At 36.1% G+C, this 18,508-nt stretch overlaps 1 protein-coding gene across 2 annotated transcripts in view; it reads right to left on the bottom strand.

The window, feature by feature from the left end:
• Positions 1-4,217: 4,217 nt before the first annotated feature.
• Positions 4,218-18,508, bottom strand: part of LOC140359293 (dual specificity calcium/calmodulin-dependent 3',5'-cyclic nucleotide phosphodiesterase 1A-like) — a 268,008-nt gene continuing 253,717 nt past the window's right edge. Inside the window, exon 16 of one of the 2 annotated variants that reach the window (XM_072444154.1) lies at positions 4,218-4,546. In XM_072444154.1, coding sequence (XP_072300255.1) covers positions 4,485-4,546 — 62 coding nt within the window. In that variant the 3' untranslated portion in view covers positions 4,218-4,484. The remainder of the gene's footprint in view (positions 4,547-18,508) is intronic. The other variant, XM_072444153.1, reaches the window with a different exon arrangement.

Consider the following 18,508-nt stretch of genomic DNA (forward strand, 5'->3'; position numbering starts at 1 on the left):
GCCGGGGGTTCCTGTACAGGTCTTATACTGAGAGTCATGTGGTGCCGGGGGTTCCTGTACAGGTCTTATACTGAGAGTCATGTGGTGCCGGGGGTTCCTGTACAGGTCTTATACTGAGAGTCATGTGGTGCCGGAGGTTCCTGTACAGGTCTTATACTGAGAGTCATGTGGTGCCAGGGGTTCCTGTACAGGTCTTATACTGAGAATAATGTGGTGCCGGGGGTTCCTGTACAGGTCTTATACTGAGAGTCATGTGGTGCCGGAGGTTCCTGTACAGTTCTTACTGCAGATGACAGACGCTTGAGTCTGATGGAGAAAGTGAAGAATCTCTGGGTCAAATCTGTTCTTACAACTTGGAAGGAGCTGATCAGAACAAACTAAACACAGATGTTACAATCTTAAATTGGTTGGTTTATGATCTAAATGTCTCACCTACAGCTCAGACTCAAGATCTAAAGTCTGGACAACAAAAGGTCTAAAAGTCTTTTACTACATTGTAAAGGAGAAAGATCTGAAGAGCTTTGATGAGGTGAAATAATCCTTTGACTTAGAGAAACAGAACATTATAGTTTTTTACAAATAAGGAGTTATTATAACCAAGAAATGAAAAAGTATGATGACCATCAGAGCCTTTTGACTGAAATATTCATTAAAGTTCATAAATCTGAACTTTCAAGCGGATTAATATCTAAATGATACAAAAGACATGACACATGAAGGGTGAATGGGAAAGAGAGGGTCACTTTGTGGGCTTGCGATATTCTCACCACCTCTGTGATTTTGCTTATTCCAATGTCTACTGAAAAAAAAAATAAGTTTGTATGTTCAGTCATAACTAAACTGGATTAACAAAATTAATAAAAATAAAATAAATGCTGAATAAATGAATACATATTTGTATAGCTGTAAAAGTAGTGTAAAAGGACTACAACAGTATAGATGTGAATCCTATAATAATAGACAATTCAACATTTCAAAAAGATTTTTAGAAAACATGGGTCAAGCTTAGGTTTGAAACAAAACTTCATCCAAATATGTCTCATACAGTAGAAATGATACTAGATATGAATATAAGCTTATTCTGGCACATTTCAATGTTAAACAAACATGTTGATTAATGTGCACTGTCCCATATTCAATCAAATAAACATAAGAACACACATCATTTAAATGTGTAAAATGACAAGAATATAGTAAAATTCCCTAACAGGTCACAAGGGTGAAAGGATGAAGGACCAGTAACGCTTTCATATTTTGCTTATCACAGAACGTCTGATTGGTTTTGAGTAACTGTTTTGTTCTAATGAAAGTTCTGAAGGTTCTGAAATGTTTGGATCTCACAGCTTTGGCCCAAGATTTAGCAAACTCAAAAACTGCAATCTCCACAGGAAACAACAATCCAGTAGAATATAGATTTTGTTTTCTATTTTTTACAATCAGTATCTAAATTATCCCATTGCATTGATCCTTACCTTCCTCAGCGATTTTGACATCACTAACTCTTACTTTACTCAACCATCAAATGTCCTTCATACAGTCATTTTAAGATGAGCATGTCAGCATCTGCCCACCTTCAATAGTCTAATAATCTCAAAATCTGATATTTGGATTGGTCAAAGATTCATCAAAAAAGCACAGCCCCCCCTACACTGCACAGCCCCCCCTACACTGCACAGCCACCCCTACACTGCAGAGCCCCCCCTACACTGCAGAGCCCCCCCCTACACTGCACAGCCCCCCCTACACTGCACAGGCCCTCCCTACACTGCACAGCCCCCCCTACACTGCACAGGCCCTCCCTACACTGCACAGCCCCCCCTACACTGCAGAGCCCCCCCCTACACTGCAGAGCCCCCCCTACACTGCACAGGCCCTCCCTACACTGCACAGCCCCCCCTACACTGCACAGCCCCCCCTACACTGCACAGGCCCTCCCTACACTGCACAGGCCCTCCCTACACTGCACAAATCCCCCCTACACTGCACAGCCCCCCCTACACTGCATAGCCCCCCCTACACTGCACAGCCCCCCCTACACTGTAGAGCCCCCTCTACACTACACAGCCCCCCCTACACTGCATAGCCCCCCCTACACTGCACAGCCCCGCCTACACTGCAGAGCCCCCCCTACACTGCACAGCCCCCCCTACACTTCACAGCCCCCCCTACACTGCACAAAACCCCCTACACTGCACAGGCCCTCCCTACACTGCACAGCCCCCCCTACACTGCACAGGCCCTCCCTACACTGCACAGCCCCCCCCTACACTGCACAGGCCCTCCCTACACAGCAGAGCCCCCCTATACTGCACAGCCCCCCCTACACTGTACAGCCCCTACAATACACAGCCCCCCATACACTGCACAGCCCCCCCTACACTGCACAGCCCCCCCTACACTGCACAGCTCCCCCCCTACACTGCACAGCCCCCCCATACACTGCACAGCCCCCCCCTACATTGCACGGGCCCCCCTACACTGCACACACCCCCTAAACTGCACACGCCCCCCCCTACACTGCACAGGCCCCCCTACACTGCAGAGCCCCCCCTACACTGCACAGGCCCCCCCTACACTGCACACCCCCCTACACTGCACAGCCCCCCCCTACATTGCACAGGCCCCGCTACACTGCACAGCCCCCCCCTACACTGCACAGCCCCCCCCCTACACTGCACACGCCCCCCCTACACTGCACAGGCCCCCCTACACTGTGGAGCCCCCCCTACACTGCACAGCCCCCCCCTACACTGCACACCCCCCTACACTGCACAGCCCCCCCTATACTGCACATCCCCCCCTACACTGTACAGCCCCTACAATACACAGCCCCCCATACACTGCACAGCCCCCCCTACACTGTACAGCCCCCCCTACACTGCACACCCCCCTACACTGCACAGCCCCCCCTATACTGCACAGCCCCCCCTACACTGTACAGCCCCTACAATACACAGCCCCCCATACACTGCACAGCCCCCCCTACACTGCACAGCTCCCCCCCTACACTGCACAGCCCCCCCATACACTGCACAGCCCCCCCCTACATTGCACGGGCCCCCCTACACTGCACAGCCCCCCCTAAACTGCACACGCCCCCCCTACACTGCACAGGCCCCCCTACACTGCAGAGCCCCCCCTACACTGCACAGCCCCCCCCTACACTGCCCACCCCCCTACACTGCACAGCCCCCCCTACACTGCACAGCTCCCCCCCTACATTGCACAGGCCCCCCTACACTGCACAGCCCCCCTACACTGCACAGCCCCCCCGCTACACTGCACACGCCCCCCCTACACTGCACATGCCCCCCTACACTGCAGAGCCCCCCCTACACTGCACAGCCCCCCCCTACACTGCACACCCCCCCTACACTGCACAGCCCCCCCCTACACTGCACAGCCCCTACACTGCACAGCCCCCCCTACACTGCACAGGCCCCCCTACACTGCACAGGCCCCCCTACACTGCACAGCCCCCCCCCTACACAGCACAGCCCCCCCTACACTGCACAGCCCCTGCACTACACAGCCCCCCTACACTGCAGAGCCCCCCCCACACTGCACAGGCCCCTGCACTACACGGCCCCCCCTACACTGCAGAGCCCCCCCCATACTGCACAGGCCCCCCCCTACGCTGCACAGGCCCCCCTACACTGCACAGGCCCCCCTACACTGCACTGCCCCCCCCTACACTGCAAAGGCCCCCCTACACTGCACAGCCCCCCCCCTTCACTGCACAGCCCCTACACTACACAGCCCCCCCACACTGCACAGGCCCCCCTACACTGCATAGCCCCCCCCTACACTGCACAGCCCCCCCCTACACTGCAGAGCCCCCCCTACACTGCACAGCCCTACACTACACAGCCCCCCCCCTATACTGCAGAGCCCCCCCCTACACTGCACAGCCCTACACTACACAGCCCCCCCCCTATACTGCAGAGCCCCCCCCTACACTGCACAGCCCTACACTGCACAGGCCCTCCTACACTGCAAAGGCCCCCCCTACACTGCACAGGCCCTCCTACACTGCAGAGCCCCCCCTACACTGCACAGCCCCACACTGCACAGGCCCCCCCTACACTGCACAGGCCTCCCCTACACTGCAAAGGCCCCCCTACACTGCACAGCCCTACACTGCACAGGCCCTACATTCTGTCCTCATAAGGACTTTCCAAGGTCTGACTGCTTTTTATGACATAATTATCATTAGCTTCATGGTTCACGGTCTGTTCTCTGGATTATAAACGGCTGGTTTCTACATAATATTCTGAAAGACGACAAATATGGTGCTAGACTGTGTCGGTGAGATGGTCCGAGGGTCCATGTCCCCATGGAGGACATTCAAAGGTAAAGTCAAATGACCAACGTTCTAATGCCCTCGGGTGTCCTCGGGCGTCCTCGGGCGTCCTCGGGCGTCCTTGGAAGTCCTCGGGCGTCCTCGGCCGTTCTCGGCCGTCCTCAGGCGTCCTCGGCCATCCTCAGGCGTCCTCACTCTCCAAAGTCTCCTCCTCCTCTTCTTTGACTACATCTGGCCCTGCCCCTGAAACAGTTCACACACAGTTAGAACCAGTGATGGGAAGATCTGTTATAGAGTCTGTTATAGAGTCTGTTATAGAGTCTGCTATAGAGTCTGTTATAGAGTCTATAGCAGACTATCTATAACAGACTCTGTTATAGAGTCTGTTATAGAGTCTGTTATAGAGTCTGTTATAGATAGACTCTGATGTACAGTCTGTTATAGAGTCTGTTATAGAGTCTGTTATAGCGTCTGTTATAGAGTCTGTTATAGAGTCTGTTATAGAGTCTGTTATAGAGTCTGTTATAGAGTCTGTTATGGACAGAATCTGTTGTAGAGTCTGTTATAGAGTCTGTTATAGAGTCTGCTATAGAGTCTGCTATAGAGTCTATAGCAGACTATCTATAACAGACTCTGTTATAGAGTCTGTTATAGAGTCTGTTATAGAGTCTGTTATAGATAGACTCTGATGTACAGTCTGTTATAGCGTCTGTTATAGAGTCTGTTATAGAGTCTGTTATAGAGTCTGTTATGGAGTCTGTTATAGCGTCTGTTATAGAGTCTGTTATAGAGTCTGTTATAGAGTCTGTTATAGCGTCTGTTATAGTGTCTGTTATAGCGTCTGTTATAGAGTCTGTTATAGAGTCTGTTATGGACAGAATCTGTTATAGAGTCTGTTATAGCGTCTGTTATAGAGTCTGTTATAGAGTCTGTTATAGAGTCTGTTATAGATAGTCTGTTGTAAAGTCTGTTATAGAGTCTGTTATAGACTCTGTTATAGACGGAGTCTGTTGTAGAGTCTGTTATAGAGTCTGTTATAGAGTCTGTTATAGCGTCTGTTATAGAGTCTGTTATAGAGTCTGTTATAGAGTCTGTTATAGAGTCTATTATAGACGGAGTCTGTTGTAGAGTCTGTTATAGAGTCTGTTATAGACTCTGTTATAGATAGAGTTTGTAATAAAAAAGAGTCTGTTATAAATAGAGTCTGTTGTAGATAGAGTCTGTTATGGAGTCTGTTATAGAGTCTGTTATAGATAGTCTGTTGTAAAGTCTGTTATAGACTCTGTTATAGATATAGTTTGTTATAAAAAAGAGTCTGTTATAAATAGAGTCTGTTGTAGATAGAGTCTGTTATAGAGTCTGTTATAGATAGAGTCTGTTGTAGAGTCTGTTATAGAGTCTGTTATAGCGTCTGTTATAGAGTCTGTTATAGAGTCTGTTGTAGAGTCTGTTATAGATAGAGTTTGTTATAAAAAAGAGTCTGTTATAAATAGAGTCTGTTATAGATAGAGTCTGTTATAGAGTCTGTTATAGATAGAGTCTGTTATAGAGTCTGTTATAGCGTCTGTTATAGAGTCTGTTATAGCGTATGTTATAGAGTCTGTTATAGAGTCAGTTATAAATAGAGTCTGTTATAGATAGTCTGTTATAAATAGAGTCTGTTATAAATAGAGTCAGTTATAAATATAGTCTGTTATAGATAGAGTCTGTTATAGAGTCTGTTGTAGATAGAGTCTGTTATAGATAGAGTCTGTTATAAATAGAGTCTGTTATAAATAGAGTCTTTTATAGACAGAGTCTGTTGTAGAGTCTGTTGTAAAGTCTGTTATAGAGTCTGTTATAGACGGAGTCTGTTGTAGAGTCTGTTATAGAGTCTGTTATAGACTCTGTTATAGATAGAGTTTGTAATAAAAAAGAGTCTGTTATAAATAGAGTCTGTTGTAGATAGAGTCTGTTATGGAGTCTGTTATAGAGTCTGTTATAGAGTCTGTTATAGATAGAGTCTGTTATAGAGTCTGTTATAGCGTCTGTTATGGAGTCTGTTATAGCGTATGTTATAGAGTCTGTTATAGAGTCTGTTATAAATAGAGTCTGTTATAGATAGGGTCTGTTATAGATAGGGTCTGTTATAAATAGAGTCTGTTATAAATAGAGTCTGTTATAATCAGAGTCTGTTATAGATAGAGTCTGTTGTAGATAGAGTCTGTTATAGATAGAGTCTGTTATAGATAGAGTCTGTTATAGATAGAGTCTGCTATAGATAGAGTCTGTTATAGATAGGGTCTGTTATAAATAGAGTCTGTTATAAATAGAGTCTGTTATAGAGTCTGTTATAGATAGAGTCTGTTATAAATAGAGTCTGCTATAGATAGAGTCTGTTATAGATAGGGTCTGTTATAAATAGAGTCTGTTATAAATAGAGTCTGTTATAGAGTCTGTTATAAATAGAGTCTGTTATAATCAGAGTCTGTTATAGATAGAGTCTGTTATAGATATAGTCTGTTATAAATAGAGTCTGTTATAGAGTCTGTTATAAATAGAGTCTGTTATAAATAGAGTCTGTTATAATCAGAGTCTGTTATAGATAGAGTCTGTTATAAATAGAGCCTGTTAGAGATAGAGTCTGTTATAAATAGAGTCTGTTATAGATAGAGTCTGTTATAGATAGTTTGTTAGAGATAGAGTCTGTTATAGATAGAGTCTGTTATAGATAGAGTCTGTTATAGATAGAGTCTGTTATAAATAGAGCCTGTTAGAGATAGAGTCTGTTATAAATAGAGTCTGTTATAGATAGAGTCTGTTATAGATAGTTTGTTAAAGATAGAGTCTGTTATAGAGTCTGTTATAAATAGAGTCTGTTATAAATAGAGTCTGTTATAGAGTCTGTTATAAATAGAGTCTGTTATAAATAGAGTCTGTTATAGATAGAGTCTGTTATAAATAGAGTCTGTTATAAATAGAGTCTGTTATAGAGTCTGTTATAAATAGAGTCTGTTATAGATCGAGTCTGTTATAGATAGAGTCTGTTGTAGATAGAGTCTGTTATAGAGTCTGTTATAAATAGAGTCTGTTATAGAGTCTGTTATAAATAGAGTCTGTTATAGAGTCTGTTATAAATAGAGTCTGTTATAGATAGAGTCTGTTATAGATAGAGTCTGTTATAGAGTCTGTTATAGCGTCTGTTATAGTGTCTGTTATAGCGTCTGTTATAGAGTCTGTTATAGAGTCTGTTATGGACAGAATCTGTTATAGAGTCTGTTATAGCGTATGTTATAGAGTCTGTTATAGAGTCTGTTATAGAGTCTGTTATAGAGTCTGTTATAGATAGTCTGTTGTAAAGTCTGTTATAGAGTCTGTTATAGACAGAGTCTGTTATAATCAGAGTCTGTTATAGATAGAGTCTGTTGTAGATAGAGTCTGTTATAGAGTCTGTTATAAATAGAGTCTGTTATAGATAGAGTCTGTTATAGATAGAGTCTGTTATAGATAGAGTCTGCTATAGATAGAGTCTGTTATAGATAGGGTCTGTTATAAATAGAGTCTGTTATAAATAGAGTCTGTTATAAATAGAGTCTGTTATAGAGTCTGTTATAGATAGAGTCTGTTATAGATAGGGTCTGTTATAAATAGTCTGTTATAATCAGAGTCTGTTATAGATAGAGTCTGTTATAGATAGTCTGTTATAAATAGAGTCTGTTATAGATAGTCTGTTATAAATAGAGTCTGTTATAAATAGAGTCTGTTATAGATAGAGTCTGTTATAGAGTCTGTTATAAATAGAGTCTGTTATAAATAGAGTCTGTTATAATCAGAGTCTGTTATAGATAGAGTCTGTTATAAATAGAGCCTGTTAGAGATAGAGTCTGTTATAGATAGAGTCTGTTATAGATAGAGTCTGTTATAGAGTGCTATAGATAGTCTGTTTTAAATAGAGTCTGTTGTTATAGATATAGTCTGTTATAGATAGATTCTGCAATAAATAGAGTCTGTTATAAATAGAGTCTTTTATAGATAGAGTCTGTTATAGATAGTCTGTTATAGATAGTTTGTTATAGATAGAGTTTGTTATAGATAGAGTCTGTTATAGATAGAGTCTGTTATAGATAGAGTCTGTTATAAATAGAGTCTGTTATAATCAGAGTCTGTTATAGATAGAGTCTGTTGTAGATAGAGTCTGTTATAGAGTCTGTTATAGCGTCTGTTATAGAGTCTGTTATAGATAGTCTGTTGTAAAGTCTGTTATAGAGTCTGTTATAGAGTCTGTTATAGATATAGTTTGTTATAAAAAAGAGTCTGTTATAAATAGAGTCTGTTGTAGATAGAGTCTGTTATAAATATAGTCTGTTATAGATAGAGTCTGTTATAGAGTCTGTTATAGAGTCTGTTATAAATAGAGTCTGTTATAGATAGACTCTGTTATAGAGTCTGTTATAGAGTCTGTTATAGAGTCTGTTATAGACGGAGTCTGTTGTAGAGTCTGTTATAGACTCTGTTATAGAGTCTGTTATAGAGTCTGTTATAGAGTCTGTTATAAATAGAGTCTGTTATAAATAGAGTCAGTTATAAATAGAGTCTGTTATAGATAGAGTCTGTTATAAATATAGTTTGTTATAGATAGAGTCTGTTATAAATAGAGTCTGTTATAAATAGAGTCTTTTATAGACAGAGTCTGTTGTAGAGTCTGTTATGGAGTTTGTTATAGAGTCTGTTATAGAGTCTGTTATAGAGTCTGTTATAGACAGAGTCTGTTATAATCAGAGTCAGTTATAAATAGTCTGTTATAGATAGAGTCTGTTATAAATATAGTTTGTTATAGATAGAGTCTGTTATAAATATAGTTTGTTATAGATAGAGTCTGTTATAAATATAGTTTGTTATAGATAGAGTCTGTTATAAATAGAGTCTTTTATAGACAGAGTCTGTTGTAGAGTCTGTTGTAGAGTCTGTTATAGAGTCTGTTATGGAGTTTGTTATAGAGTCTGTTATAGAGTCTGTTATAGATAGTCTGTTATAGATAGAGTCTGCTATAGATAGAGTCTGTTATAGATAGAGTCTGTTATAATCAGAGTCTGTTATAGATAGAGTCTGTTGTAGATAGAGTCTGTTATAGAGTCTGTTATAAATAGAGTCTGTTATAGATAGAGTCTGTTATAGATAGAGTCTGCTATAGATAGAGTCTGTTATAGATAGAGTCTGTTATAGATAGTCTGTTATAGATAGAGTCTGTTATAGATAGGGTCTGTTATAAATAGAGTCTGTTATAAATAGAGTCTGTTATAATCAGAGTCTGTTATAGATAGAGTCTGTTGTAGATAGAGTCTGTTATAGAGTCTGTTATAAATAGAGTCTGTTATAATCAGAGTCTGTTATATATAGAGTCTGTTATAAATAGAGCCTGTTAGAGATAGAGTCTGTTATAGATAGAGTCTGTTATAGATAGTCTGTTATAAATATAGTCTGTTATAGATAGAGTCTGTTTTAAATAGAGTCTGTTGTTATAGATATAGTCTGTTATAGATAGATTCTGCAATAAATAGAGTCTGTTATAAATAGAGTCTGTTATAGATAGTTTGTTATAGATAGAGTTTGTTATAGATAGAGTCTGTTATAGATAGAGTCTGTTATAAATAGAGTCTGTTATAGATAGAGTCTGTTATAGATAGAGTCTGTTATAGAGTCTGTTATAGCGTCTGTTATAGAGTCTGTTATAGAGTCTGTTATAGAGTCTGTTATAGAGTCTGTTATAGATAGTCTGTTGTAAAGTATGTTATAGAGTCTGTTATAGACTCTGTTATAGATATAGTTTGTTATAAAAAAGAGTCTGTTATAGATAGAGTCTGTTATAGAGTCTGTTATAGAGTCTGTTATAAATAGAGTCTGTTATAGATAGACTCTGTTATAGAGTCTGTTATAGAGTCTGTTATAGAGTCTGTTATAAATAGAGTCTGTTATAGATAGAGTCTGTTATAGATAGAGTCTGTTATAGATAGAGTCTGTTATAAATAGAGTCTGCTATAGATAGAGTCTGTTATAGATAGGGTCTGTTATAAATAGAGTCTGTTATAAATAGAGTCTGTTGTAGATAGAGTCTGTTATAGAGTCTGTTATAAATAGACTCTGTTATAAATAGAGTCTGTTATAGAGTCTGTTATAAATAGAGTCTGTTATAGATAGAGTCTGTTATAGAGTCTGTTATAGATAGAGTCTGTTATAAATAGAGTCTGTTATAAATAGAGTCTGTTATAGATAGAGTCTGTTATAAATAGAGTCTGTTATAAATAGAGTCTGTTATAGAGTCTGTTATAGATAGTCTGTTATAAATAGAGTCTGTTATAAATAGAGTCTGTTATAGAGTCTGTTATAAATAGAGTCTGTTATAAATAGAGTCTGTTATAGAGTCTGTTATAAATAGAGTCTGTTATAAATAGAGTCTGTTATAAATAGAGTCTGTTATAGAGTCTGTTATAAATAGAGTCTGTTATAAATAGTCTGTTATAAATAGAGTCTGTTATAGATAGTCTGTTATAGAGTCTGTTATAAATAGAGTCTGTTATAAATAGAGTCTGTTATAGAGTCTGTTATAAATAGAGTCTGTTATAGAGTCTGTTATAAATAGAGTCTGTTATAGAGTCTGTTATAAATAGAGTCTGTTATAGATAGAGTCTGTTATAGAGTCTGTTATAGCGTCTGTTATAGAGTCTGTTATAGAGTCTGTTATGGACAGAATCTGTTATAGAGTCTGTTATAGCGTGTGTTATAGAGTCTGTTATAAATAGAGTCTGTTATAGAGTCTGTTATAAATAGAGTCTGTTATAGATAGAGTCTGTTATAGACAGAGTCTGTTATAGAGTCTGTTATAAATAGAGTCTGTTATAAATAGAGTCTGTTATAATCAGAGTCTGTTATAGATAGAGTCTGCTATAGATAGAGTCTGTTTTAAATAGAGTCTGTTGTTATAGATATAGTCTGTTATAGATAGATTCTGCAATAAATAGAGTCTGTTATAAATAGAGTCTTTTATAGATAGAGTCTGTTATAGATAGTCTGTTATAGATAGTTTGTTATAGATAGAGTTTGTTATAGATAGAGTCTGTTATAGATAGAGTCTGTTATAGATAGAGTCTGTTATAAATAGAGTCTGTTATAGAGTCTGTTATAGAGTCTGTTATAGCGTCTGTTATAGATAGTCTGTTGTAAAGTCTGTTATAGAGTCTGTTATAGAGTCTGTTATAGATATAGTTTGTTATAAAAAAGAGTCTGTTATAAATAGAGTCTGTTGTAGATAGAGTCTGTTATAAATATAGTCTGTTATAGATAGAGTCTGTTATAGAGTCTGTTATAAATAGAGTCTGTTATAGATAGACTCTGTTATAGAGTCTGTTATAGAGTCTGTTATAGAGTCTGTTATAGACGGAGTCTGTTGTAGAGTCTGTTATAGAGTCTGTTATAGAGTCTGTTATAGCGTCTGTTATAGAGTCTGTTATAGAGTCTGTTATAGAGTCTGTTATAGAGTCTATTATAGACGGAGTCTGTTGTAGAGTCTGTTATAGACTCTGTTATAGATAGAGTTTGTAATAAAAAAGAGTCTGTTATAAATAGAGTCTGTTATAAATAGAGTCTGTTATAAATAGAGTCAGTTATAAATAGAGTCTTTTATAGACAGAGTCTGTTGTAGAGTCTGTTGTAGAGTCTGTTATAGAGTCTGTTATAGAGTCTGTTATAGACAGAGTCTGTTATAATCAGAGTCAGTTATAAATAGTCTGTTATAGATAGAGTCTGTTATAGAGTCTGTTATAGATAGTCTGTTATAGATAGAGTCTGTTATACATAGTCAGTTATAAATAGAGTTTGTTATAGATAGAGTCTGTTATAAATAGAGTCTGTTATAAATAGAGTCTTTTATAGACAGAGTCTGTTGTAGAGTCTGTTGTAGAGTCTGTTATAGAGTCTGTTATAGAGTCTGTTATAGACAGAGTCTGTTATAATCAGAGTCAGTTATAAATAGTCTGTTATAGATAGAGTCTGTTATAGAGTCTGTTATAGATAGTCTGTTATAGATAGAGTCTGTTATACATAGTCAGTTATAAATAGAGTTTGTTATAGAGTCTGTTATAGATAGAGTCTGTTATAGATAGGGTCTGTTATAAATAGAGTCTGTTATAAATAGAGTCTGTTATAATCAGAGTCTGTTATAGATAGAGTCTGTTATAGATATAGTCTGTTATAAATAGAGTCTGTTATAGATAGAGTCTGTTATAGATAGAGTCTGTTATAAATAGAGTCTGTTATAGAGTCTGTTATAATCAGAGTCTGTTATAGATAGAGTCTGTTATAAATAGAGCCTGTTAGAGATAGAGTCTGTTATAGATAGAGTCTGTTATAGATAGTCTGTTATAAATAGAGTCTGTTATAGATAGAGTCTGTTATAGATAGTCTGTTTTAAATAGAGTCTGTTGTTATAGATATAGTCTGTTATAGATAGATTCTGCAATAAATAGAGTCTGTTATAGATAGAGTCTGTTATAGATAGTTTGTTATAGATAGAGTCTGTTATAAATAGAGTCTGTTATAAATAGAGTCTGTTATAGATAGAGTCTGTTATAAATAGAGTCTGTTATAAATAGAGTCTGCTATAGATAGAGTCTGTTATAGATAGTCTGTTATAGATAGAGTCTGTTATAGATAGTTTGTTATAGATAGAGTCTGTTATAGATAGAGTCTGTTATAAATAGAGTCTGTTATAAATAGAGTCTGTTATAGATAGAGTCTGTTATAAATAGAGTCTGTTATAAATAGAGTCTGCTATAGATAGAGTCTGTTATAGATAGGGTCTGTTATAAATAGAGTCTGTTATAAATAGAGTCTGTTATAGAGTCTGTAATAAAAAAGAGTCTGTTATAAATAGAGTCTGTTATAAATAGAGTCAGTTATAAATATAGTTTGTTATAGATAGAGTCTGTTATAAATAGAGTCTGTTATAAATAGAGTCTTTTATAGACAGAGTCTGTTGTATAGTCTGTTATAGAGTCTGTTATAGACAGAGTCTGTTATAATCAGAGTCAGTTATAAATAGTCTGTTATAGATAGAGTCTGTTATAGAGTCTGTTATAGATAGTCTGTTATAGATAGAGTCTGTTATAGATATAGTCTGTTATAAATAGAGTCTGTTATAAATAGAGTCTGTTATAGAGTCTGTTATAAATAGAGTCTGTTATAAATAGAGTCTGTTATAATCAGAGTCTGTTATAGATAGAGTCTGTTATAGATAGAGTCTGTTATAGATAGTCTGTTATAAATAGAGTCTGTTATAGATAGAGTCTGTTATAGATAGTTTGTTATAGATAGAGTCTGTTATAGATAGAGTCTGTTATAAATAGAGTCTGTTATAAATAGAGTCTGTTATAGATAGAGTCTGTTATAAATAGAGTCTGTTATAAATAGAGTCTGCTATAGATAGAGTCTGTTATAGATAGTCTGTTATAGATAGAGTCTGTTATAGATAGAGTCTGTTATAAATAGAGTCTGTTATAAATAGAGTCTGTTATAGATAGGGTCTGTTATAAATAGAGTCTGTTATAAATAGAGTCTGTTATAGATAGAGTCTGTTATAAATAGAGTTTGTTATAGATAGTCTGTTATAGAGTCTGTTATAAATGGAGTCTGTTATAAATAGAGTCTGTTATAGATAGAGTCTGTTATAGAGTCTGTTATAGATAGAGTCTGTTATAGATAGAGTCTGTTTTAAATAGAGTCTGTTATAGATCGAGTCTGTTATAGAGTCTGTTATAAATAGAGTCTGTTATAGAGTCTGTTATAAATAGAGTATGTTATAGAGTCTGTTATAAATAGAGTCTGTTATAGATAGAGTCTGTTATAGCGTCTGTTATAGTGTCTGTTATAGCGTCTGTTATAGAGTCTGTTATAGAGTCTGTTATGGACAGAATCTGTTGTAGAGTCTGTTATAGACTCTGTTATAGATAGTCTGTTATAAATAGAGTCTGTTATAAATAGAGTCTGTTATAGATAGAGTCTGTTATAAATAGAGTCTGTTATAGATAGAGTCTGTTATAAATAGAGTCTGTTATAGAGTCTGTTATAAATAGAGTCTGTTATAGATAGAGTCTGTTATAAATAGTCTGTTATAAATAGAGTTTGTTATAGATAGTCTGTTAAAGAGTCTGTTATAGATAGAGTCTGTTATAGATAGAGTCTGTTTTAAAATAGAGTCTGTCATAGATAGAGTCTGTTGTAGATAGAGTCTGTTATAGAGTCTGCTATAAATAGAGTCTGTTATAAATAGAGTCTGTTATAAATAGAGTCTGTTATAAATAGAGTCTGTTATAGAGTCTGTTGTAAATAGAGTCTGTTATAAATAGAGTCTGTTATAAATAGAGTCTGTTATGGAGTCTGTTATAAATAGAGTCTGTTATAAATAGAGTCTGTTATAGATAGAGTCTGTTATAGAGTCTGTTATAGATAGAGTCTGTTATAAATAGAGTCTGTTATAAATAGAGTCTGTTATAGAGTCTGTTATAAATAGAGTCTGTTATAAATAGAGTTTGTTATAGATAGAGTCTGTTATAGATAGAGTCTGTTATAGAGTCTGTTATAAATAGAGTCTGTTATAAATAGACTCTGTTATAAATAGAGTCTGTTATAGAGTCTGTTATAGATAGAGTCTGTTATAAATAGAGTCTGTTATAAATAGACTCTGTTATAAATAGAGTCTGTTATAGAGTCTGTTATAAATAGAGTCTGTTATAGATAGAGTCTGTTATAGATAGAGTCTGTTATAAATAGAGTCTGTTATAGATAGAGTCTGTTATAGATAGAGTCTGTTATAGAGTCTGTTATAGCGTCTGTTATAGAGTCTGTTATAGAGTCTGTTATAGAGTCTGTTATAGAGTCTGTTATAGATAGTCTGTTGTAAAGTATGTTATAGAGTCTGTTATAGACTCTGTTATAGATATAGTTTGTTATAAAAAAGAGTCTGTTATAGATAGAGTCTGTTATAGAGTCTGTTATAGAGTCTGTTATAAATAGAGTCTGTTATAGATAGACTCTGTTATAGAGTCTGTTATAGAGTCTGTTATAGAGTCTGTTATAAATAGAGTCTGTTATAGATAGAGTCTGTTATAGATAGAGTCTGTTATAGATAGGGTCTGTTATAAATAGAGTCTGTTATAAATAGAGTCTGCTATAGATAGAGTCTGTTATAGATAGGGTCTGTTATAAATAGAGTCTGTTATAAATAGAGTCTGTTGTAGATAGAGTCTGTTATAAATAGAGTCTGTTATAGAGTCTGTTATAAATAGAGTCTGTTATAGATAGAGTCTGTTATAGAGTCTGTTATAGATAGAGTCTGTTATAAATAGAGTCTGTTATAAATAGAGTCTGTTATAGAGTCTGTTATAGATAGTCTGTTATAAATAGAGTCTGTTATAAATAGAGTCTGTTATAGAGTCTGTTATAAATAGAGTCTGTTATAAATAGAGTCTGTTATAGAGTCTGTTATAAATAGAGTCTGTTATAAATAGAGTCTGTTATAAATAGAGTCTGTTATAGAGTCTGTTATAAATAGAGTCTGTTATAAATAGAGTCTGTTATAAATAGAGTCTGTTATAGATAGTCTGTTATAGAGTCTGTTATAAATAGAGTCTGTTATAGAGTCTGTTATAGAGTCTGTTATAAATAGAGTCTGTTGTAGATAGAGTCTGTTATAAATATAGTCTGTTATAGATAGAGTCTGTTATAGAGTCTGTTATAAATAGAGTCTGTTATAGATAGACTCTGTTATAGAGTCTGTTATAGAGTCTGTTATAGAGTCTGTTATAGACGGAGTCTGTTGTAGAGTCTGTTATAGAGTCTGTTATAGAGTCTGTTATAGCGTCTGTTATAGAGTCTGTTATAGAGTCTGTTATAGAGTCTGTTATAGAGTCTATTATAGACGGAGTCTGTTGTAGAGTCTGTTATAGACTCTGTTATAGATAGAGTTTGTAATAAAAAAGAGTCTGTTATAAATAGAGTCTGTTATAAATAGAGTCTGTTATAAATAGAGTCAGTTATAAATATAGTTTGTTATAGATAGAGTCTGTTATAAATAGAGTCTGTTATAAATAGAGTCTTTTATAGACAGAGTCTGTTGTAGAGTCTGTTGTAGAGTCTGTTATAGAGTCTGTTATAGAGTCTGTTATAGACAGAGTCTGTTATAATCAGAGTCAGTTATAAATAGTCTGTTATAGATAGAGTCTGTTATAGAGTCTGTTATAGATAGTCTGTTATAGATAGAGTCTGTTATACATAGTCAGTTATAAATAGAGTTTGTTATAGAGTCTGTTATAGATAGAGTCTGCTATAGATAGAGTCTGTTATAGATAGGGTCTGTTATAAATAGAGTCTGTTATAAATAGAGTCTGTTATAATCAGAGTCTGTTATAGATAGAGTCTGTTATAGATATAGTCTGTTATAAATAGAGTCTGTTATAGATAGAGTCTGTTATAGATAGAGTCTGTTATAAATAGAGTCTGTTATAGAGTCTGTTATAATCAGAGTCTGTTATAGATAGAGTCTGTTATAAATAGAGCCTGTTAGAGATAGAGTCTGTTATAGATAGAGTCTGTTATAGATAGTCTGTTATAAATAGAGTCTGTTATAGATAGAGTCTGCTATAGATAGTCTGTTTTAAATAGAGTCTGTTGTTATAGATATAGTCTGTTATAGATAGATTCTGCAATAAATGGAGTCTGTTATAGATAGAGTCTGTTATAGATAGTTTGTTATAGATAGAGTCTGTTATAGATAGAGTCTGTTATAAATAGAGTCTGTTATAAATAGAGTCTGTTATAGATAGAGTCTGTTATAAATAGAGTCTGTTATAAATAGAGTCTGTTATAAATAGAGTCAGTTATAAATATAGTTTGTTATAGATAGAGTCTGTTATAAATAGAGTCTGTTATAAATAGAGTCTTTTATAGACAGAGTCTGTTGTAGAGTCTGTTATAGAGTCTGTTATAGAGTCTGTTATAGACAGAGTCTGTTATAATCAGAGTCAGTTATAAATAGTCTGTTATAGATAGAGTCTGTTATAGAGTCTGTTATAGATAGTCTGTTATAGATAGAGTCTGTTATAGATATAGTCTGTTATAAATAGAGTCTGTTATAGATAGAGTCTGTTATAGATAGAGTCTGTTATAAATAGAGTCTGTTATAGAGTCTGTTATAAATAGAGTCTGTTATAAATAGAGTCTGTTATAATCAGAGTCTGTTATAGATAGAGTCTGTTATAGATAGAGTCTGTTATAGATAGTCTGTTATAAATAGAGTCTGTTATAGATAGAGTCTGTTATAGATAGTTTGTTATAGATAGAGTCTGTTGTAGATAGAGTCTGTTATAAATAGAGTCTGTTATAAATAGAGTCTGTTATAGATAGAGTCCGTTATAAATAGAGTCTGTTATAAATAGAGTCTGCTATAGATAGAGTCTGTTATAGATAGTCTGTTATAGATAGAGTCTGTTATAGATAGAGTCTGTTATAAATAGAGTCTGTTATAAATAGAGTCTGTTATAGATAGGGTCTGTTATAAATAGAGTCTGTTATAAATAGAGTCTGTTATAGATAGAGTCTGTTATAAATAGAGTTTGTTATAGATAGTCTGTTATAGAGTCTGTTATAAATGGAGTCTGTTATAAATAGAGTCTGTTATAGATAGAGTCTGTTATAGAGTCTGTTATAGATAGAGTCTGTTATAGATAGAGTCTGTTTTAAATAGAGTCTGTTATAGATAGAGTCTGTTATAGAGTCTGTTATAAATAGAGTCTGTTATAGAGTCTGTTATAAATAGAGTATGTTATAGAGTCTGTTATAAATAGAGTCTGTTATAGATAGAGTCTGTTATAGCGTCTGTTATAGAGTCTGTTATAGAGTCTGTTATGGACAGAATCTGTTGTAGAGTCTGTTATAGACTCTGTTATAGATAGAGTCTGTTATAAATAGAGTCTGTTATAGATAGAGTCTGTTATAAATAGAGTCTGTTATAGATAGAGTCTGTTATAAATAGAGTCTGTTATAAATAGAGTCTGTTGTAAATACAGTCTGTGATAGATAGAGTCTGTTATAAATACAGTCTGTGATAGATAGAGTCTGTTATAGAGTCTGTTATAAATAGAGTCTGTTATAGAGTCTGTTATAAATAGAGTCTGTTAT

This window comes from Eucyclogobius newberryi, unplaced genomic scaffold (genome assembly GCF_026437365.1).
Source record: "Eucyclogobius newberryi isolate DKJ021-1_F unplaced genomic scaffold, fEucNew1.0.hap1 SCAF_14, whole genome shotgun sequence".
In the NCBI taxonomy this organism is placed as follows: domain Eukaryota; kingdom Metazoa; phylum Chordata; class Actinopteri; order Gobiiformes; family Gobiidae; genus Eucyclogobius; species Eucyclogobius newberryi.